The sequence below is a fragment of the Macaca nemestrina genome, chromosome 13 (genome assembly GCF_043159975.1).
Source record: "Macaca nemestrina isolate mMacNem1 chromosome 13, mMacNem.hap1, whole genome shotgun sequence".
NCBI classification, from domain to species: domain Eukaryota; kingdom Metazoa; phylum Chordata; class Mammalia; order Primates; family Cercopithecidae; genus Macaca; species Macaca nemestrina.
In genome coordinates this window covers 7025999-7049844 of record NC_092137.1, presented here as the reverse complement: position 1 = coordinate 7049844, position 23846 = coordinate 7025999, and the positions used below count along the sequence as shown (strand labels likewise).

The window sequence follows — 23846 nt, the reverse complement described above, 5'->3', positions numbered from 1 at the left end:
GTTTGTGTGAATTTGTAATCACACATTCCATAAATATAGAAAATTCACATTTTTTAATTTTAAAAATTAACTAATTCCATTTCTTGTTTCTCTAGGGTAGCAGGAAATTAAATGCCAGTTCTTATTCTGACTCTCTCTCTTTAGGGACACACAGGAATCTGGGGGATATTATGGTTCTGGGAATGTGGAACGTAACCTCTCATCTTCAGCCCGTCTGTGCTACTGACCGTCTCATTCAGGAAGCCACGCCTTCGCTCAGGAGCAGACTGCACAAGGCTTTCCTGCCAGAGGCACAGTCCCCAGGTGAGCCACACAGCCCTCCCAGGGTAATGCCAAGGAACAGAGGACAGTTCCCGCTACTCTCAGGGTCTTCTTGGCAAAGCTTCTGATACAGTTTGGCTGTGCCTCCACCTGAGTCTCATCTGGAATTGTAGCTCCCATAATTCTCATATGTTGTGGGAGGGATGCGGTGAGAGGTAACTGAATCACAGGGGTGGGTCTTTCCTGTGCCATTCTCGTGATAGCGAGTAAGTCTTATGAGATCTGATGGTTTTTAAAGGGGAGTTCCCCTGCAAATGGTCTTGCCTGCTGTGCCTTTGCTCCTCCTTGGCTTCTACCATGATTGTGAGGCCTTCCCAGTCATGTGGAACTGTGAGTCCATTAAACCTCTTTTTCTTTATAAATGACCTAGTCTTAGGCATATCTTTATTGGCAGTGTGGCAATTGTGACACATGTGACATTGTGACAATGACAAGCTTTATTGACAGCTTCCCTTGTCTGTACTCTTACCTTCCTCCCTTCAAAAGCACCCTCTCTTTCTTTTCCAACCTTGACATCTCAAGTAATCTCTGCAGTGGGTGTGGCATCCACATAAGACAGGATGCAGAGATTTCTCCAAGCAGCTTCAAACAAAACTTCAAGAAAGAAAGTGCAAGTGAAGAAGGAAATTCATCCTTCCCGTCACTTAACACAGCACTGTCACGGACATCTTGTGTCCCCTTAAAATTCATACACTGAAGTTCTAAGCCCCAGTACCCCAGAATGTGACCTTCTTTGGAAATAGGATCATTGCAGATATGATTAGTTAAGAGGAGATCATACTGGAGTGGGCTGTAATCCAATATGACTGGTGTTATGTAAGGGGGAAATTTGGACACAGACACACACACACACAAGGAGAACACCAGGTGAACTGAAGTCAAAGATTTGGGTGATGCTTCTACAAGCCAAGAAACACCAAAGATGACCAGCAAAGCATCAGCAGCTGGAAGAGGAGCCTGGACCAGATTCTTCCTCACAGCCCTCAAAAGGAACCAATCTTGCTAGAGCTTTGACTTAGATTTCTAGCCCCCTGTGATTGTTGATGTTAAGTGTCAACTTGAGTGGGTTAAGGGACGCCCAGATAGCTGGTAAGACAGTATGTCTGTGTGCATCTCTCAGAGTGTTTCTGGATAAGATCAGCATTTGATTCCTTAAAGAAGATCTGCCCCCACCCACGTGCATCACCCAGTCTCTAGAGAGCCCGAACAAAGAGGAGGAAGGGCACAGATGCTCCCTCTGTTCCAGCTGGCACATCCATCTTCTCCTGCCCCCTGACTTCAGAGCTCCTGGTTCTTGGGCCTCAGGATTCCTCAGGATTCCAGCACTTACATGACAGCATGCTTCCCCCTCCCCACTCCACCCCTAGGTTCTCAGCCCTTTGGCCTCTGACTGAATTCCACCACCAGTATTTCAGAGTCTCCAGCTTGCAGACAGCAGATCATGGGACTTCTTGGCCTCCATAATTATGTGAGCCAATTCCCATAATCTATCTATCTATCTATCTATCTATCTATCTATCTATCTATCCATCTATCTTTCTCTCTTTCTCTCTCTCTCTCTCTCTCCTATTGATTCCGTGTCTCTGAAGAACCCTAATACACCTCCAGAACTGTGAGACAATAAATTTCTGTGGTTTAAGCCACCTGGAAGGTGGTACTTTATTTCACCAGGCCTAGCAAACTAATACAAGCACATGGAAAGTGTTTACTCATGACTACAACTCAGAGAACAAGCGTTATAATAAAAATAAAAGTGTTACACAGAGGTGGCAAGATAAATGACAATAAATGAAAACATTAACATGTGAATTAAAAGTAAAGATATTTTTCCTAGCATTCTCCTAGAAAGTAGAGATGTGTCTCTCTTGTTTGCCATCATATCCAGCAATGGCAAGATAAGTTCTAGACACTTAATAAAAATGTGTTGAATGTAAGAAATTACATTTGTTGGATGTAAGAAAGAACATTCCATGGTTCTCTATTAACCAGATCTTCTATGCATGGCTCAAATGCAAGCTCCATAGAGTCTACTTAGAACTGAAAAGGACCCGAGAGAAAGTTTTGTCTGATCTTTTCACTTCACTTATGGAAACACGGGGGTTTACCGAGGCTGTGCCAGATCCGGGATCCCTGCTTGCTCATGGCACATATGGTACTATTACAGAAGGCTGATTCAGAGGTCTTTTAACTTTTTATTACACTGCCTTTCTATAGTAATCAATTGAATATGGCCCCTGGGGCTTGACAAAATTTTTAAAGGCTTTCTCAAGTCTCCAAGAATGATTATATTTAACAGCAGACAGACTTCACGTGGGCAAACATTTAATGCTCACTAAATAGCCGCGCACTTTCCTAGATTTTCTGGCCTCCTTACAGTCAGGCCAGGGCATGTGACTCATTTTGTTCCATAGACTGTAGACACAAGCCTCACTTCTGGGCCAAGGCAAAGAGAAGACCTTCATGACACTGAACTTGCCCGTCCCCATCCCAGTGATAGAACCACATATGGAGGTGGTGGGACCACCAAATGGAGTCCGCTGGATCTGTGGCTTGCCCACTGGTAAGATGATTCTCAGGAGAATCTGAACCTGCATGCATTAAGCTATTGAAATTTTAGGGTTTATTTGTTAGTGCAGCATGGTCTTGCCTAAACTAACAACTAAAGCTAACACATTCACTGTAAACTGGTTTTGAGTAGCAGTAATTCACAGGTACTTGAGTCTTGAAGGAGAGCCCAAGTACAGTGCTAGGTAGGCAGAGTAAGTCATTCAGTCTTAGACATGAGAGCACATTTGAGGCAGATAGCCAAGAGCTAGGAAAAGATGGGAACCTGGAAGAAATTCAGGTAGCAGATAGGTGGAAGGGGAACACAGTACAGAATCCAGGTCTGTGTCCTGGACAACAACTCAGGTGCCCACCGCTCATTCCTAGTGAACGCTGCCACGTGGTAACACATGAGGTTTAAAATAAAGAGCCACGGGGGAGAAACAGGACTTGCTGCTCCACCTACTGAACAGGGCTCAGGTGATACATCGCAAGGTGGATGCTTGAGTGCTTCATGCAGATTCCCTACAGAACCAAGGCAGTCATGATCCCATGAGCTGGGACTGTTGGATGTGGAAGGCTCGCATCCCAGGAATCAACCTTGGCCAAAGGTAGCTGCCTCTTGTAAAACTGCTTCCAAAACAGCTTGCCTGATCCAGGCAAGGCTAATGCCTGCCCCACTTGGCATACCTTGGGACCACACTGAAGGGCTCTCTGGTCCTAGAGTTCCCCAGCAAAGGCATCCCAGCTCCCCTGCTTCCTCATTCTTCTACAGGAACCCTTCCTAAGCATCTCTTAACGGCCAACCTTCATCTCAAGAGCCTATTTCCCAGGGAACCTGACCTGAGACAGTAAGATGGGGAAAGTGAGCTCCAGCAAGACTGCAGAAGAAGAGAATCATAAAACATTTTCCTGACAATAGATTGTCTGACTTGGTAGGACCAGCAGGTTTTATGGATAAAGGTGGCAGGTGGGCTGGAGCAGGAATGGACAGAGCCTTGGATGTCACCTAAGAATGGAAAGTTCTGGGGGATGGTGGGAATAAAAATAAGAATAGGGGCTATAGAGACCCTTTGTGGACTGAAACATACTTAAAAGCCCCTTTAGAGATCATTTTGTCTCATTGCTGTGTGTTTCTAAGTATTTGACTTTTATTCTGCTATTATTTTAAATGCTCCTAACCTTAGATAATTCAATCTTCTTAAAATACATACAGTACTTAAAAACTTCTCTCTCTCTCTCTTTCTCTTTCTACACACACACACACAAACACACACACACACACACCATCGCCACCCCCATCAACAACAATAACAAACGCAAACACTCTCATCAAATCCCCATGCCTTGACAGCCTGGAAGATTTCTCATACTCTTTTAAACTTCAGTGCACCACTGACACCTCTAGTAACATTTCTGTCACCCCGCTGGGTTAGCCAATCTTTCTGCTGAGTTGTGCTCACACCACTTTTATTACTCTCTTATTATATTATTATATTTGTATGTTTGGCATTAGACGTGAAAGAATGTAATATTCCAATGAAAGAATGCAAATTCCTCTCTCTCCTTTCCCCATCTTGCACGTGTATGAAGATCTCTATTCATCTGTCTTCTCCTTCCTTCTCTCAATTCATATCTTTGTGTGAAAGTTTGGTCTATTGGGTTGTATTTCTGAGAACATATTCTTATCAGAGGATCACAGGGCAAGGCCACAAGCCACTTCCTCCAAAGAAGACATGCACTCACAGTTTCTCATCATCAAGAGGGGAGCAGGCTTCATGGATTGAAACAAACAAATAACAACAACAAATAAAACCCAGAAACTCAGAAGCTGAGTCCCAGGCAGTTTGGAAGGAAGAAGGACAAACCATCTCCCTGAGCTTGGTTTGGGCTTGGCCGCCAAAGTCAGTATGTTTCATCAAGATCTAGCTATGCGCGCGGTCATGTCAGTTAGACTCCCTCCGCTCCAGCTATAAAATAAGGGATGATTACACTTCTCTTAGATGGTTTCTCTGAGCATTTAAAATAAAAATTAGTCAAAGCACTTAACACCATACTTGCCATGCCTGCTTCAGGGCTCAAAAATTGTTAGCTGCTAAAATATGCTCTCTACCCTCAAGGGCCATATAGTTTAAGAGAAGAATCGTGTGTCCACTGGTAGGAGGCATAGGCACATTCTCCCAAAACTGAGATTATTGTGATTCTATCAGTTGTAGAGCCACCCCCACGGAGAATGTAAATCTTGGTCAATATTGTGAAACGGGACTATGAAGTCCAAATGCCTTAACCCCTACTGAAATTGTATCTCCATCATTAGCCTTAGACAATCTGAATGTTATTTGTTATGGGATCATTTTGGTTAGGACTGGCTAATCTGTGTTACAGTAACAAGTAATCTCAAAAGGTGAACTGTCCCATGCATGCAGTTTGCTATGACCATGTTTGTCTCTTCAGTACTATCCTCCCAATTAGCACACAAGATCAAGGTTGCCTGTTTTTAGACTCAGCCATCTCAACATTAGGCCTCCTCTGTAATCACTGTGGCCCCAAAAGCAAATGTTGTAAAGCCTTGTACCAGTAGTTAAACGCACTCATCATTGGCCAGAACGAGTAGCTTTGCTTAACTGAAAGGTGAGAAAGTATAATTTTCTCATGTTCACAGAAAGGGGTATGAAAACTACTCAACGTCTTTACAACAGGGAGTAAAAATATTTCCTTCAAGGAACAATGATTAAGGTTAGCAGTTTTCAGTGAACAGCTAATGCCTGACATACCATCGAATAAATTAGGGGATAGTCATGGTGGCACTGAGACTTGAATTTGAAGACAGGCATCTGATAAGACAAGTCAGATCTTCAGAGGTATTTCACTTGGGGAGTGTCATGTTTTATAAAACTTGAATGCCTCTAAGAGGAGTATGTTTTCTACCTCACCCTGGCTCCCACCACCCTGTGCTGTCTTATATCCAGTTGCTTTGCACATTTCTGTGTCTCTGATTTTTGAGGCCACTTGAAGGCCGACATTGGACCCTTCACAAAACAGAGCAGAGCATTTTTTTTGTTTTGTTTTTTCTTTCTGTAGGTTACTGGGGAAACAGGTGGTGTTTGGCTACATGAGTAAATTCTGTAGTGGTGATTTGTGAAACTTTGGTGCACCCATCACCCGAGCAGTACACACTGCACCCAATTTGTAGTCTTTTATCCCTCACCCACATCCCACCCTTTCCCACTGAGTCCCCAAAGCCCACTGTGTCATTCTTATGCCGTTGCATCCTCATAGCTTAGCTCCCACTTAAGTGTGATAACATACAACGTTTGGTTTTCTATTTCTGAATTACTTCACTTAGAATAATGGTCTCCAATCTCATTTAAGTTGCTGCAAATGCCATTAATTCATTCTTTTTTATGGATGAGTAGTCAGAACATTTTTAGAAGTTTATGTTCTACTGAATTTTTCAGACCTGAGCTCTGGGGAAGCACTCATCTCAATATTCCTATTAAGATATAGAATGAGAGATCAGAGTCAGCCATGTATTTTTTGTATGTGTGTGAAAACTTTGTTGCTACTTCTACCATCCTTCAACACTTATTTTACCTATTTGTTTACAAGACTGCCTTCTCCACTAAACTTTGAGCACCTTAGCAACCAAACAATCTCATGCTCATTTTTGCGTTTTTAGCACTTGCTATAAAACCTGATATATCATAGGTGCATACTAAATGAGTAAGTGAACTAATGGGCAGCCGTCTTAAGCCTCCTGTTCTCTAAGGTGTTCCTCCCCAAACCCAAATGTCCTCTCTTTTTGCTCATGACAAAAGAGACTGTTAGTAGCTACCAGAGGCTACCAGGAGCTGTTTGTGTAATTAACTGAAGTCCTTACTCTAATCTTTGCATTGATCCCTCATTTTGCTGATGAAGAAACTGGGCCTTTGTGAACCTAAGTATCTCACCCTTAATCAAACACAGTACTGCAGCTCAAGCCGGGCTGCCTCCATGGCCTGTGCCTTTTCTATCACTGCTTTGCCTCTCTTACTCAGTTGTTTAACTCCCTCGTGTGTCTAACTCTTGTCCTAACATTTGCAAATTTCTCAAAGTTGAAAAGCCTAACTCTTCTTCTTGGATATTTCCCATAGCGTCTGGCACAGGTCTCACCACATGGTAGATATGCACCCAGCTGTTCCTGAATTAAACCTTTCAACTACAAGGATCTTGCCATGCATCACCAGGTTATGGTAGGCAAATAGGTAGGACATAGCTTCAGTTTGCTCTCTGTTCCCTTCTTTTCCCTCTCCTGGCCAATACCTGAGAGAAAGGTGGTGCTGACTCATCCCCACGACAACTGGAAGAACAAGATTAATGTTTGCTACTGCCCCAAACTCCCTCAGTTTTACAGAAAATCAGTGGAGAAATTGCAAACGTAATCACGATGAAGATATTGCAGGCTCTGTCACAGCTGATGGAGGCAATAGGAAACTTCCAGGTGTCACCAAGTCATACTACTCACAGCACCGCCTATTTCAATAGAAGTGGCTTTATTAATTGCCATCAAAGTCAGGTCAAATCTATTAGGTATACTACATCTTACTATTTCAATGATGGGTCATGCTATGGACTGAATTGTCTCCTTCCAAAATTCACATGTCAAAGCTCTGATCCCCAGTGTGACTATATCTGGACACAGGGTCTTTAGCAGGTAGTTAAGTTCAAATGAAGTCCTTATGCAAAAGGATGGTGGCCTTGTAAGAGGAGAGAGAGCTCTCTCTCTCTTCCATATGAGAACAGGGACAAGGCAGCCATCTGCAAGCCAGGGAGAGAAGCCTCACCAGGAACTGAAACAGTTGGCACCGATCTTGGACTTCCAGCCTCCAGAGAAATACGTGTGTGTTGTTTCTGCCACATGGTATATGGTATTTTGTTATGGCAGCCTGAGCTGACTAATTCAGGTCAGTTTGACTCAACCAGCATTTGAATGCCTGCTGTCTACTAGGCTTCCAGGAAACAGTGATATCTGAGTTACGATTTAATGAAAAATGAGGTATTCTTCGCAAAAGCAGATGGCACCAGCTACACATATACAAAGGTTTTCTGGTTATTCACAAGAGTAGATGTCAGAAAACGTAAAAGATAAAGCTGAGTATAACCCAGGAAGAGAACTGACAAAGGTCAGTCTATTCAGACGTGTTGCTGAGAGGGGTTTAGAAACAAGTTGAGGCGGCCCTGAATGAAAAAATAAACAATGTTTGGGCAGTTTTCCAGATTCCCCAAGAATGAACTTTCACAGAGAAGCTTTGTTTTTATTTGTGTGTGTGTGTGTGTGTGTGTGTGTGTGTGTGTAGAGAATATTACCAAAATTAACAGGATACCACTCACATCCATAAACAAACATGTAAACAACTCAAAAACCAAATCCAGTGGTTTTTCTCAAGTTAACTCTTGACTTTTTAATGCCATTGAATGTTTTCTCATCTATTAGTGTGAATTGCTGAGAACTGGCTGTTCTCATTAAAGTATAAAATGCTAATTTACTTTAAAAAACTTCAGAAGACATGTGAAAAATAAAATTATTGAGTATGAATGCAATTCTACTAAGCAATATATGTGACTGGAAAGATGTAAGCTAAATTACCAGTTACCTCTATGTGACACAATTATGGGTAATTTTAATTTTCTTCATTTTGTTTTACTGTTTTCAAAATCCTCCAAATGTGTATTTTTTAATAATAAAAATAAATATTGTTACAATCGTTCTGATCTTTTAAGTCTATTTTAGTAGTATCTGAGGTGGACTTGCTATAGTTCTCCTAAGCATATATGGGGTTTTTGTATAATTAAACTTGACTTGGAGGACTGGCAAGATGGCCAAATAGGAACAGCTCTGGTCTGCAGCTCCCAGTGAGACCAACAAAGAAGGTGGGTGATTTCTGCATTTCCAACTGAGGTACCTGGTTCATCTCATTGGGACTGGTTGGACAGCGAGTGCAGCCCATGGAGGGTGAGCCAAAGCAGGGTGGGGCATCGCCTCACCCAGGAAGCACAAGGGGTCAGGGAACTCCCTCCCCTAGCTAAAGGAAGCTGTGAGGGACTGTGCTGTGAGGAATGGTGCTATCTAGCCCAGATACTATGCTTTTCCCACGGTCTTCACAAACCACAGACCAGGAGATTCCCTTGGGTGGCTACACCACCAGGGCCCTGGGTTTCAAGCACAAAATTGGGCGGCCATTTGGGCAGACGCTGAGCTAGCTGCAGGAGTTTTTCTTCATACCCCAGTGGCCCCTGGAACACCAGTGAGACAGAACCATTCACTCCCCTGGAAACGGGGTTGAAGCCAGGGAGCCGAGTGCTCTTGCTCAGCGGATCCCACCCCCACAGAGCCCAGCAAGATAAGATCCACTGGCTTGAAATTCTTGCTGCCAGCACCGCAGTCTGAAGTCGACCTAAGACACTTGAGCTTGGTGGGGGGAGGGGCGTCTGTCATTACTGAGGCTTGAGTAGGCTCTTTTCTCCTCACAGTTCAAACAAAGTTGCCGGGAAATTCGAACTGATGGGGAGCCCACCATAACACAGCAAAGTGGCTGTAGCCAGATGAATTCTCTAGATTCCTCCTCTCTGGGCAGGGCATCTCTGAAAGAAAGGCAGCAGCCCGGCCGGGCTCACACCTGTAATTCCAGCACTTTGGGAGGCCAAGGCGGGTGGATCACAAGGTCAGGTGTTCGAGACCAACCTGACCAACACGGTGAAACCCCATCTCTATTAAAAATATAAAAATTAGATGGGCATGGTGGTGCACACCTGTAATCCCAGCTACTCAGGAGGCCGAGGGAGTAGAATCACTTGAATCCAGGAGGCAGAGGCTGCAGTGAGCTAAGATCAGGCCACTGTACTCCAGCCTGGGCAACAGAGCCAGACTCCATCAGAAAGAAAGGAAAGAAAGAAATGCAGTAGCCCCAGCCCCAGTCAGGGGCTTATAGATAAAACTCCCATCTCACTGGGACTGAGCACCTGGGGGAAGGAGTGGCTGTGGGTGCAACTTCAGCAGACTTAAATGTTCCTGCCTGCTGGCTCTGAAGAGAGTAGTGGATCTCCCAGCACAGTGCTCAAGCCCTCCTAAGGGACAGATTGCCTTCTCAAGTGGGTCCCTGACCCTCATGCCTCCTGACTGGGAGACACCTCCCAGCAGCGGTCAACAGACACCTCATACAGGAGAGTTCCAGCTGGCCTCTGGCAGGTGACCCTCTGGAACGAAGCTTCCAGAGGAAGGAGCAGGCAGCAATCTTTGCTGTTCTGCAGCCTCTGCTGGTGATAATCAGGGAAACAAGGTCTGGAGTGGACCCCCAGCAAACTCCAGCAGACCTGCAGAAGAGGGGCCTGTTAGCAGGCAAACTAACAAACAGAAATCAGTAACATCAACATCAACAGAAAGGATGCCCATGGAAAAACCCCATCCAAAGGTCACCAACATCAAGGACAAAAGGTAGATAAATCCACAAAGATGAGGAAAAACCAGCACAAAAATGCTGAAAATCCCAAAAACCACAGGGCCTCTTCTCCAAAGGATCACAACTCCCCACCAGCAAGGAAACAAAACTGGATGCAGAATGAGTTTGATGAATTGACAGAAGTAGAAGTTGGGTAACAAGAACCTTGATAAAAGGTTACAGGAACTGCTAACTAGAATAACCAGTTTAGAGAAGAACATAAATGACCTGATAGAGCTGAAAAACACAGCACAAGAACTTCATGAAGCATACACAAGTATCAATAGCCAAATCGATCAAGTGAAAGAAAGGATATCAAAAATTGAAGATCAACTTAATGAAATAAAGCGTGAAGACAAGATTAGAGAAAAAAGAATGCAAAGGAACAAACAAAGCCTCCAAGAAATATGGGATTATGTGAAAAGACCAAACCTATGTTTAATTGGTGTACCTGAAAGAGACGAGGATAATGGAACCAAGTTGGAAAACACACTTCAGGATATCATCCAGGAGAACTTCCTCAACCTAGCAAGACAGGGCAACATTCAAATTCAGGAAATACAGAGAACACCACAAAGATACTCCTCGAGAACAACAACCCCAAGACACATAATTGTCAAATTTACCAAGGTTAAAATGAAGTAAAAAATGTTAAGAGCAGCCAGAGAGAAAGGTTAGGTTACCCACAAAGGGAAGCCCATCAGACTAACAGCAGATCTCTCTACAGAAACTGTACAAGCCAGAAGAGAGTGGGGGCCAATACTGAACCTTTTTAAAAAAAAAAGAATTTTCAACACAGAATTTCATATCCAGCCAAACAAAGCTTCATTAACAAAAGAGAAATAAAATCCTATACAGACAAATAAATGTTCAGGGATTTTGTCACTACCAGGCCTGGCTTACAAGAAGGAAGCACTAAATATTGAAAGGAAAAACCGGTACGAGCCACTGCAAAAACATACCAAATTGTAAAGGCCATTGACACTATGAAGAAACTGCGTCAACTAACGGGCAAAATAACCAGCTAGCATCATAATGACAGCATCAAATTTACACATAACAGTATTAACCTTAAATGTAAATGGGCTAAATGCTCCAATTAAAAGGCACAGACTGGCAAATTGCATGAAGAGTCAAGAGCCATCAGTGTGCTGTATTCAGGAGACCCATCTCATGTGTAAAGACACACATAGGCTCAAAATAAAGGGATGGAGGAATATTTAACAACCAAATGGAATGAAAAAAAAAGCAGGGATTGCAATCCTAGTTTCCGATAAAACCGACTTTAAACCTACAAAGATCAAAAAAGACAAAGAAGGGCATTACATAATGGTAACAGGACTGATGCAACAAGAAGAGCTAACTGTGCTAAATATATATGCACCCAATACAGGAGGAGCACCCTGATTCATAAAGCAAGTTTTTAGAGACCTACAGAGACTTAGACTCTCACACAATAATAGTGGGAGACTTTAACACCCTGCTGTCCATATTAGACAGATCAATAAGACAGAAAATTAACAAGGATATTCAGGACTTGAACTCAGCTCTGGACTGAGCAGAACTAACAGTCATCTACAAAACTCTCCACCCCACATCAACAGAATATACATTCTTCTCAGTACCACATCACACTTATTCTAAAGTTGACCACATAATTGGAAGCAAAACACTCCTTAGCAAATGCAAAACAACAGAAATCATAACAAACAGTCTCTCAGACCACAGTGCAATCAAATTAGAACTCAGGATTAAGAAATTCGCTCAAAACCACATAACTACATGAAAACTGAACAACCTGCTCCTGCATTACTACTGGGTAAATAACAAAATGAAGGTAGAAATAAGTAAGTTCTTTGAAACCAATGAGAACAGAGACGCAACGTACCAGAATCTCTGGGACACAGTTAAAGTAGTGTTTAGAGGGAAATTTATAGCACTAAATGCCCACAGGAGAAAGTGGGAAGGATCTAAAATCGACACCCTAACATCACAATTAAAAGAACTGGAGAAGCAAGAGCAAACAAATTCAAAAGCTAGCAGAAGACAAGAAATAACTAAGATTAGAGCAGAACTGAAGGAGATAAAAACATGAAAAACCCTTCAAAAAAAAGCAATGAATGCAGGAGCTGGTTTTTTGAAAAGATCAACAAAATAGACCACTAGCCAGACTAACAAAGAAGAAAAGAGAGAAGAATCAAATAGGCACAATAAAAAATGATAAAAGGGATATCACCACTGATCCCACAGAAATACAAACTACCATCAGAGAATACTATAAACACCTCTATGCAAATAAACTAGAAAATCTAGAAGAAATGGATAAATTCCTGGACACATATACCCTCCCGACACTAAACCAGGAAGAAGTCGAATCCCAGAATAGACCAATAACAAGTTCTGAAATGGAGGCAGTAATTAATAGCCTACCAACCAAAAAACGCCCTGGACCAGATGGATTCACAGCCAAGTTCTACTAGTGGTACAAAGAGGAGCTGTACACTTTGTGGTACAAAGTGTACAAAGTGTACAAAGCGGTACAAAGAAGGTACAAATTCCTTCTGAAATGATTCCAAACAATAGAAAAAGAAGGACTCCTCCCTAACTCATTTTATAAGGCCGGCATCATCCTGATACTAAAAGCTGGCAGAGACACCACAAAAAAAGAAAATTTCAGGCCAATATTCCCTGATGAACATTGATGTGAAAATCCTCAATAAAATACTGGCAAACCAAATCCAGCAGCACATTAAAAAGCTTATCTACCATGATCAAGTCAGCTTCATCCCTGAGATGCAAAGCTGGTTCAACATACACAAATCAATAAACGTAATCCTTCACATAAACACAACCAATGACAAAAACCACATGATTATCTCAATAGATGCAGAGAAGGTCTTCGATAAAATTCAACACCCTTCATGCTAAAAACTCTCAGTGAACTAGGTATTGATGGAACATATCTCAAAATAATCAGAGCTATTTGTGACAAAACTACAGCCAATATCTTACTGAATGGGCAAAAACCAGAAGCATTCCCTTTGAAAACCGGCACAAGAAAAGGATGCCCTTTCTCACCACTTCTATTCAACATAGTATTGGAAGTTCTGGCCAGGGCAATCAGGCAAGAGAAAGAAATAAAGTGTATTGAAATAGGAAGAGAGGAGGTCAAATTGTCTCTGTTGGCAGATGACATGATTGTATGTTTAGAAAACCCCATCATCTCAGCCCAAAATCTTTTTAAGCTGATAAGTAACTTCAGAAAAGTCTCAGGATACAAAATCAATGGGCAAAAATCACAAGCATTCCTCTATACCAACAGACAAACAGCCAAATTATGAGTGAACTCCCATTCACAACTGCTACAAAGAGAATGAAATACCTAGGAATACAACTTACAAGGGATGTGAAAGACCTCTTCAAGGAGAACTACAAACCACTGCTCAAGGAAACAAGAGAGGACACAAACAAATGGGAAAAGCATTCCATGCTCATGGATAGGAAGAATCGATATTGTGAAAATGGCCATACTGCCCAAAGTAATTCATAGATTCAATGCTATCCCCATCAAGCTACCATTGACTTTCTTCACAGAATTAGAAAAAAACTACTTTAAATTTTATTTGGAACCAAAAAATAGCCTGTATAACCAAGACAATCCTAAGCAAAAAGAACAAAGCTGGAGGCATCACGTGATCTGACTTCAAACTAGACTACAAGGCTACAGTAACCAAAACAGCATGGTACTGGTACCAAAACAGATATATAGACCAATCGAATAGAACAGAGGCCTCAGAAATAACACCACACATCTACAACCATCTGATCTTTGACAAACCTGACAAAAACAAGCAATGGGGAAAGGATTTCCTATTTAATAAATTGTGTTGGGAAAACTAACTAGCCATATGCAGAAAACTGAAACTGGACCCCTTCCTTACACCTTAAACAAAAATTTACTCAAGATGGATTAATGACTTAAACGTAAGACCTAAAATCATAAAAGCCCTAGAACAAAACCCAGGCAATACCACTTGGGACACAGGCATGGGCAAACACTTCATGACTAAAACACCAAAAGCAATGGCAACACAAGCCAAAATTGACAAATGGAATCTAATTAAATTAAAGAGCTTCTGCACAGCAAAAGAAATTATCATCAGAGTGAACAAGCAACCTACAGAATGGGAGAAAATTTTTGCATTCTAGCCACCTGACAAAGGGCTAATATGCAGAATCTATAAGGAACTTAAACAAATTTACAATAAACAAACCCATCAAAAAGTGGGCAAAGGATATGAACAGACACTTCTCAGAAGAAGACATTTATGTGGCCAACAAATGTATGAAAAAAAGCTCAACATCACTGGTCATTAGAGAAATGCAAATCAAAATGACAATGAGAGATACCATCTCACGCCAGTTAGAATGGCAATCATTAAAAAGTCAGATGCTGGAGAGGATGTGGAGAAATAGAAACACTTTTACATTGTTGGTGGGAGTGTAAATTAGTTCAACCATTGTGGTGATTCCTCAAGGATCTAGAACCAGAAATACCATTTGACCCAGCAATCCCATCACTGGGTATATACCCAAAGGATTATAAATCATTCTACTATAAACACACATGCACACCTAGGTTTATTGCAGTGCTGTTCACAAATAGCAAAGACCTAGAACCAACCAAAATGCCCATCAATGATAGACTGGATAAAGAAAATGTGGCACGTATACGCCATGGAATATTATTCAGCCATAAAAAAGGATGGGTTAATGTCTTTTGCAGGGACATGGATGAAGCTGGAAACCATCATTGTCAGCAAACTAACACAAGAACAGAAAACCAAACAATGCATGCTTTCACTCATAAGTGGGAGTTGAACAATGAGAAAACATGGATACAGGGAGGGGAACATCACACACCAGGGCCTGTCAGGGCTGGGGGGTTATGGGAGGGATAGCATTAGGAGAAATACCTAATGTAGATGACAGGTTTATGGGTGCAGCAAACCACCATGGCACGTGTATACCTATGTAACAAACCTGCACGTTCTGCACATGTATCCCAGAACTTAAAGTGTAATACACACACATACACACACACACACACACGTGCTAGAAATTACTTTGTCATATACAATGGTTTGCTACTTTATTCTCCACAATTCATTGTGTAGAGTGTATATATTCATAATTGATAAATTCAAATGTGCATACATTTAAAATTTTTATGTAACTAGACTTATTTTCTATCTCCAGGCTCCAGTTCTAGTTAATGTAAAAAATGATACTGTCACTTGTAGACAAACACGGTCAAATAAAATTTTGGATTAAAAAAAGAAATAATTAAATGCAATGTAAAATATCTTCCCTTAACATGTAAGATACCTCCAAGAAATTGTTCCTTGATTTCTCAATTGAATGTGTTTTACAAAACTAACACTCACATTTAAAACTGAAAATTTAAAGCATAACACTATATAGACTGAATTTGAATTTACTGTAATGTTAGAAGTCCTTATTTCTCCCCTTTAAGAGAAATTAACATCTGAATATTTTAAACATTAAGGCCTTGCAAATCCTACCACTGCATTAGGCAGTGGTGGTGGGTTGCGGGGCGGGGGTGGGGGGGGGGAGGTGGGCGTGGCACGTGAATAATAGTGGACAAAATAGCTGAAAATGTATTAAACATAGCTTACAGTTTTATTTCATTTTACATTACATTCCTCCTTGGGGAAAGAAAAATACAGTTTCCCTCAGCTAGAAAAAAATTCACTCCAACTCATAAGATTCAAACTTCAAATCCAGATTTGGTTTCAAATAACACTGATTGAATACCTGCTGTATATCAAACAGTGTCCTTGGGGCTTTCACACATGTGACCCTTCTTAGTTAAACTCTTGTTTTTTTTTTTTTTTTTTTTTTTTTGAGATGGAGTCTTGCTCTGTCACCCAGGCTGGAGTGCAGTGGCACTATCTCGGCTCTGCAACCTCTCCCTTCCAGGTTCAAGCAATCCTCCTGCCTGGGCCTTCTGAGTAGCTGGAATCACAGGTGTATGCCACCATGCCTGGCTAATTTTTGTATTTTTAGTGGAAACGGGGTTTCACCATGTTGGCCAGGCTGGTCTCGAACTCCTGACCTCGTGATCCACCCACCTCGGCCTCCCAAAGTGCTGGGATTACAGGCGTGAGCCACCGTGCCGTGAGGATAAGCAAAGTGCACTCATGTTAAGTACAAAATTTATTTTATGTTTATGCTGATTATATGAAGGTCATCATAGCTTAGATACAATCAAAACCCATGGGGAACAACTTTATAATTCACTTTTCTCTTTTCTAACAAAAAAAGTAAATAGGTAAAAAGGAAAATAGAAGACAACCTATCCTATCCTGGATGAGACACGCACATATTTAAATTGAATTATAGTGACTTAAAATTTAAGTAGGAATATATTTTTTTTCTGAGAAACAAAGTTATAAAAACCAAAACTTTCAAAATTACCAAGTCTTGAAAACAGATTATGAAGCAGAATTTCTGGATGGTGTTTAATGACATCAGGCAACATTTAAATGCCACCTAGTGAGGAACACTGAAATTGCAGCTGAATTAAAATGACCTTTTATTTGCCTGGACAACAAAAATTTTCCATGATTTTGCTTTTTTGAAACAATGATAAGAAATTATTTTTTAGGCAATAAGATACTAAGTTATGGCAACAAACTGCATGGGATATTTCCACAAGGAGAGGATTTTGTTCCCTGATCTAGTTTACGTGACATTTTCCCTCACGCTTGCTTTCTCTGAGCTGACTCTTCTTAAACTGACCTAGATGGTAGCTTATTTCAATTGACTCAGAGTTCATTCAAAAATATGATATGGTGACATGGATTCACTGACATGAAATCTAGGCACTCTCTCTGCTCTTGCTCACATTCTTCTTCATCCAAGGTTCCAGCGTGATTTTAGGATATCTTATGCCAATCCTGTGTGCCGTCACCTCTCAGAAACGTAGGGACAACCAGCTATTCAACTACACTCCTATTCTTTTGCTTGACAGCCTCATGTGGCCAAATGATAGGTGAACAAAGCAGTACAAGCACTGCGCCCATGTCAACGCCATCATCAAATGGAAAGCGTATCTTGGTTTTGCTCAGGATCTTCGAAGAGAAAGGAATACAACAGGTACCACACATATATAGGTAGCCAGCATTCACGGAACAGCCACCATGCGCAGGGCTGCACCCTTTTTTAAATTGGAGGGAATGGAATCATAAAAGCACAGAACTGTGATATAGCATGATGTACTGGGGAAACTGGAGGTAGACGTTGTTTCTGGAATTGAAACAATGTGCACGTATAAACTGCATGCATGTACACATGTAAATATGTGTTATCTCCTTCTAGGGACTTCTTGAAAATTGGTAGGATTATCATAGCATATGTTCTTGGAAACATCTGTTGACTATTTCTATACTTTACAGTAAAAAGTACGAGACTGCAATGGCATAAAGGCCAAAAAAAAAAAAAAAAAAGCATTATAACCAGCAGAAATAATTGAAGCAGATATTTCATAATGTCTCAGATGTGAAAACTGGTATCTGGATATTTAGCAAAATATATTGACTCTGTCAAACGAACAAACCTGGAACAAGAAATGGCTTCAAAATGGAAATACAGAAATCACAGTAAACATTGTTTAAAATGTCAGATCCAAATTAAATATTGCCCCCACAGATATCACTAGAGCTTATTTCTTACAAATGCACCACTGAGCTAAAGGTCAGGTCCTGTGTATAGGGACCTTGTTTAAGCTTTTTTGGGGCCATTATTCCTGTGTGTATTCCCTCTTTTTAGCTAAATCAAACTCAAAAACAGAAGTGCTGTTTCAATAACAACAAGGTTATAAGTCAGTGAAGTAAAGTTCGTGGTTTTCCATTGTCTCAGGATTTGCTCTCCAGGTTATTTATGTGTTCAGTGACCACAGGTAATCAGATGTCATGTGCAGCAGAAAGTCAGGTTTTCAACCACTGGGAAACACCAACGGGATAGCACTGCAGACAATGGCAGTCACTCCAGAGGGTTTCCCACTGGTGTGTTGAAGTCTCGTTCCACTTTCCGCTCTACCAATCCAGCTTCAGATCAGCCTTACTCCATGTGTATTTTCCTCCTCGCTTCAGAAACATCTTTTCATCAAATCCACTGAATTTTATAGCTTCTTCTACACCAACATCCAGGATGGACTTGGAAGGGTCCTTCCGTCCCTTTCTACAGTTCAGAAAGCGCATCTAGAAAATTCATAACAGAAACTGGTATATTTCCATGTGATGAATCCTGTAGAACTCAATCTACAGTATTAATCCCAAATAGCTTTTGATATTCCAGTCATGTCGACAGATATTTTTTGAAATCTGTGACTGATATTGAACCCCTTGGACCGCATCCCTCTACTCAAGCAGCTCATGATCTGGTGGAAGAGGCTGGGCTAAGCATTGTAGACACCTAAGTGCACGATAAACAGAATGATATGCACTCCGCGTGGGCAGATGTAGCTCCACTGGGGGAAGGGGTAATCAGGAGAGGCTTCCCCCAAATGCTGACATCTGAATTATGTGTTGAGATTTTAAATTGGAGGGAATGGTATCATAAAAGCACAGAAGTGTGATATAGCATGATGTACTGGGGAAATTGGAGGTAGACGGTATTTCTGGAATAGAAACGATGTGCATGTATAAAGTGCATGCATGTACACACGTAAATATTAATAAAGGCTTGTTTTGAGAAAGGGAGAGAGGATGTAAAGAAAGGCGCTGCTGAAGCAGGCAGGTGCCAGATCAACAAGAGTCTTCTATGACCTGCTAAGGCTCTTTGTTTTAATCTTATTCCATCCATTTTCATTTGTTTTATTCTGTCCTAGACTACTCTGTAGGCAGAAATGATTTCTTCACACTCCTTACGACCTACACTGAGTGTTTCATAGGAGCACAAGTAATACTTGTTGAAGCAAAATGTTATTCAATTGGTAAAAGCAAATTTTGGTTCAACTATGTGTTTTCCAAATATGTGGAGACCAGCTAGTTTGCTGAGGGATGCTGGTCAAAATCCCTAGTCAATCATAATAATTTCCACTCCAAAAATAAATTGTTTGAATTTTCCTCTCTACCTTGGACCCAGAAACTGAGTATTTTCCTTATCACCTTTTCCCTTACGCTCTATTAAGAAAGCTTATATTGTTAAGAAATGAAATGGCTATAAACACTGATTGGTTAACTTGAAAATAACAAAATACCAGCTGGGCATGGGGGCCCACACCTGGAATCCCAGCATTTAGGGAGGCCCAAGAGTTCAAGACCAGCATGGGCAACATGGCAAAATCCAATCTCTACAAAAAATACATAAAAATCCAGTTATGTGTGGTAATGCACACCTGCAGTACCAGCTACTTGGGAGGCTGAGGCAGGAGGATCACCTGAGCCCAGGAGGCTGAGGCTGCAGTGAGCCAAGATTGTGCCATTGCCCTCTAGCCTGGATGACACGAAACCCTATCTCAGAAAAAAAAAAAAAAGAAAAGAAAAGAAAAGAAAAGAAAACATCAAAAGTGACAGTAAGCATTTCTCCAAAAGACAAATCCAATTTAAATATGGAACTCAAGGTGGCTGGAGCTCATTTCTTTAAAATACGTCTTCAAATGGACTTATTTGTCCTTTGCTAGAAAGAGTGGCAAAGGTTATAGATCTAGAAAAAAAAAAGACAGAGGAAAGGGGGAAGTGATTTGTTTTTCAATTTTGAGAAGCACGGGTTTCCCTCTTCCTTTGGAAGGCAGTGGGGGTAGGAATAATATCAGTGGTGTTTGGAGCAGAACCATAAGCCTCTCCTCACCAAAGCCAAAGTTTATCAATCAGAAGACAAACTGGCTGTGTCTGGTTTCTCCAAGATAATGAGAAGAGTGATATGGCCTTCCTCCAAAGTAGGCTGGATGCTGTATCTCAGGAGAGCCTCCAGCCCAGGACTGCATAACACACGACTTTGTTGTGTGTGATAACAGGTTCCACGTGACATCCACGGAAGCATAGCTATATGGCAGACAATATCACGTGGTGCTCAGTGCAAATCAATGCTGGGACCTGGGTTCAAGCATGTGCTGTTCCAGTGTTTAGCTTCACGTTTGACCCTGAGAAGTGAGGGCTCTAGCATAATCGTAATCACTGACCGTCAAACTGTGAAGTGCTAATTAAGAAGGACAAATAGGTACTAGATAATTATGCTTATGGAACTCAACTCTGCCACTGGTGCTAATTAATTAATTAAGTGATAATTTTATAACTCATTGGAAATACTCACATATTCATCCAGAATAAGGTAGGAGTCTTTCATCTGCAAAGGAGAAGTTAATACAAATTTAGTTTCAGGTGCATTTCTCAGTATGTGAGCTCAACTGTCCACCTGGAGTGTTTGCGTTGTTATTATTTTGGATCCAGCATTTCTCATTTCTTGAGTTGCCTTTGGCATGGCCCTCGCAAGACAAGGCTCTGTTTGTGTGCATTCGGTTTCCAACAGATCACAGCAGGCCTGGATTCTCTGCTCTTTGCTGAAAAGGCCAAGCATCAGAACCTTCTTCCTGAAGGCTTCCCTGACAGTGAACTCCAAGGCAATTTCCCCATCCCTTCACACTTTTGGAGAGCCCTTTTCTTCTTTACATGGTATTTCCAATGACTCTGTCCACCATGTATCTGATTTCCCCCTTTTCAATTTATAGAGCAGAACTCTCTTGAATGCTACTTTTGGGAGCTAAAAGGTGGATTTACCTGAGGATTCTAATATTACCCTAACATGACTTGTCAATAGTTATGCCCTCTATACATATAGAGAAGCTGTACCTGTACTGCTGATGGGAAGGTATTCCTTCTATCCCTATCCTTGTAGATAGGGGTCTGCAAAATTGTTTTCTGTAAAGGGCCAGATGGCAAATATTTTCTGCTTAGCAGGCCACACAGTCTGTCACAACTAATCAACTGTGCTTTGCAGCCCAAAAGCCACCACAGATGATACATAAGAAAAATAGCTTGGCTGAGCTCCTCTGAAACTTAATTTATGGGCCCATAAAAACAGCTTTTACATAATGTTCACAGGTCATAAATACGATTCTTGTTTTAATGTTTTCCCTTATCAACTCTTAACTTGCATCCTGTACTACAACAGGTGGCAGGCCAGACCCGTCCCTGGGGCCAGCGTTTGCCAACCCCTCTGCAGGGGTAGGAGCAGACCTGCTATTGAATGTCTAGTGGGGTACCAGTAGCATTAGCATCATCTGGGAACTAGTTCCAGGTGCAGAGTGGTGGGCCCACCTCAGACCCACTGAGTAAGGGTCTGCCCTTTCACAAGATCCCAGGTGATTTGATGAAGTTTGAAACAAACTGGCTAAAAGGTTCGTGGGCTTTGGGGTCATCAAAATTCAGATTTTGACCCTGATACAAGTCTGGTAAATGAGCACCTACCACTCGGCCTCTTGGTGTATACAACGGAGATGATAAAACCTGGCTCATGAAGCATTAGTGAAAATGGCGATGAGTCAAAGGGATAACAGTCCCTCTTACAAAGGAGGTACTAACCAGCTTTTCTATAATGTCATATTAACTATTTAATTAAGATGGAGTTTTAAAATATCAAATAAAATAGTGCATAGAGGAAAGCCTCCTCTACCCACTATCTCTTCTTTTTGATGGTAAAATCCTGTCCGCCATTCCGGGATTTTCTTATTCGTGTTCACTTCAACATTACCTTTTAAACTTGAACCATTTACCTAGAGCCTCAGAAGTCTAAAACATAAGGAATGGATGTCTGCTCTTTGAGTTCCTAGCATTACTTAAGCATACGGGGTAGATTTTCCTGTATGTGTATTTTTGGATGGCAGATGGAGAAGCTGTTTTTAAAATAATAAAGCTAATACTTAAGTTACAAAATTTTAAAGTTCAAAAAGTTAAAAAGGTGAATAAAATGACTCATAATTCCACTACTCCAAGATAACCATAGGAATATGTAGACATGCACTTTTTTTTACACATTAGGCTTAAACCTCAAATTAATTTTGCATACTGTTTTTTATCTGTACCTACTATTATATTATCAGAATTTCTCTTTGTCACTTAAAAATTTTTGGACTATGCTTGTTAGTCAGTGTAACATTTCACTCTGTGAACCTACAGATTTACTCATCCTCTTTATGCTGAATGACAGGCTATCTTTAATTTTTTTGGTATTCTTCTTTTATTTTTTATTTTTTTGTGAGACTGAGTCTCGCTCTGTTGCCCAGGTTGGACTGCAGTGGCATGGTCTCTGCTCACTGCAAGCTCCAACTCCTGGGTTCACACCATTCTCCTGCCTCAGCCTCCCGAGTAGCTGGGACTACAGGCGCCCACCACCACGCCTGGCTAAATTTTTGTATTTTTAGTAGAGACGGGGTTTCACCATGTTAGCAAGGATGGTCTCGATATCCTGACCTCATGATCTACCCGCCTCGGCCTCTCAACGTGCTGGGATTACAGGCGTGAGCCACCGCACCCAGCCAGTATTATTCTTAATACTGCAGTAACATATCGTCACATAAATACTTCTCTACATCTGTGAATATTTCATGTTTTAAGGTAGAATTTCTAAATTCAAATATGTGGCTATTTTAAAGGTTAGAAAGTTAGCAATTCGTTTTCTAGGAAAGTTGCAATAATTTATACTGTTGCTAACAACATGAACTTGCCTCTTACTGTAACTTTATGCTTCATATTTTATTTTGTATTTCTTTGAATATAGACAATATCAAATGCCCTTAAAATATTTATTCACCATTTGTTTTTCTTTTTTTTTTTTTTTTTTGAGACGGAGTCTCGCTCTGTCGCCCAGGCTGGAGTGCAGTGGCCGGATCTCAGCTCACTGCAAGCTCCACCTCCCGGGTTCACGCCATTCTCCTGCCTCAGCCTCCGGAGTAGCTGGGACTACAGGCGCCCGCCACCTCACCCGGCTAGTTTTTTGTATTTTTAGTAGAGACGGGGTTTCACCGTGTTAGCCAGGATGGTCTCGATCTCCTGACCTTGTGATCCGCCCGTCTCGGCCTCCCAAAGTGCTGGGATTACAGGCTTGAGCCACCGCGCCCGGCCTCACCATTTGTTTTTCTTCTGTAAACTATTTATGTCCATTGCATGTTTTGCTTTTTTGGTGTTAATAGATTACTGATTTAAATAACTTTTTATATATAATACTTTATACTATTCAGTATAACATGTTACCATATTTCACTTTTAATTTTATGACATGTGTGACATATATTTTTAATTTTATGGATTCAATTATACTATCAATTTTTTTTAAAGTTTGTATCTTTCATTAATAACGAGGTTCCTTATTAATGGATTTTTTTCTGTAGCTTCTGAGAACACATCTTTAGATCCCCTGCTTCTAGTAATACCTGAGAGTTCCACAGTGTAGACATGCTTTGGCCAACCTTGTTTTATCTGTGTA

The 23846-nt window shown here is 41.2% G+C and overlaps 2 protein-coding genes and 1 long non-coding RNA gene across 4 annotated transcripts in view; 1 reads left to right on the top strand and 2 right to left on the bottom strand.

Annotated features, from left to right (window-relative positions):
* LOC105486544 (ring finger protein 144A) overlaps positions 1 to 661 on the bottom strand; it is a 128503-nt gene extending 127842 nt beyond the window's left edge. Inside the window, exon 1 of the mRNA XM_071076177.1 lies at positions 586 to 661. The gene's annotated coding sequence lies outside the window, so the exon portion shown is untranslated. The remainder of the gene's footprint in view (positions 1 to 585) is intronic.
* Positions 1 to 23846, top strand: part of LOC105486548 (uncharacterized) — a 32043-nt gene that overhangs the window by 2791 nt on the left and 5406 nt on the right. The window contains exon 2 of the long non-coding RNA XR_003019124.2: positions 145 to 303. This is a non-coding gene — a long non-coding RNA (uncharacterized lncRNA). The remainder of the gene's footprint in view (positions 1 to 144; positions 304 to 23846) is intronic.
* Positions 16233 to 23846, bottom strand: part of LOC105486547 (radical S-adenosyl methionine domain containing 2) — a 34240-nt gene continuing 26626 nt past the window's right edge. For both annotated transcript variants that reach the window (XM_071076175.1, XM_011749452.3), the window contains exons 5-6: positions 20679 to 20711; positions 16233 to 18625 (exon numbers count right to left, since the gene is read on the bottom strand). In XM_071076175.1, coding sequence (XP_070932276.1) covers positions 18461 to 18625; positions 20679 to 20711 — 198 coding nt within the window. In that variant the 3' untranslated portion in view covers positions 16233 to 18460. The remainder of the gene's footprint in view (positions 18626 to 20678; positions 20712 to 23846) is intronic.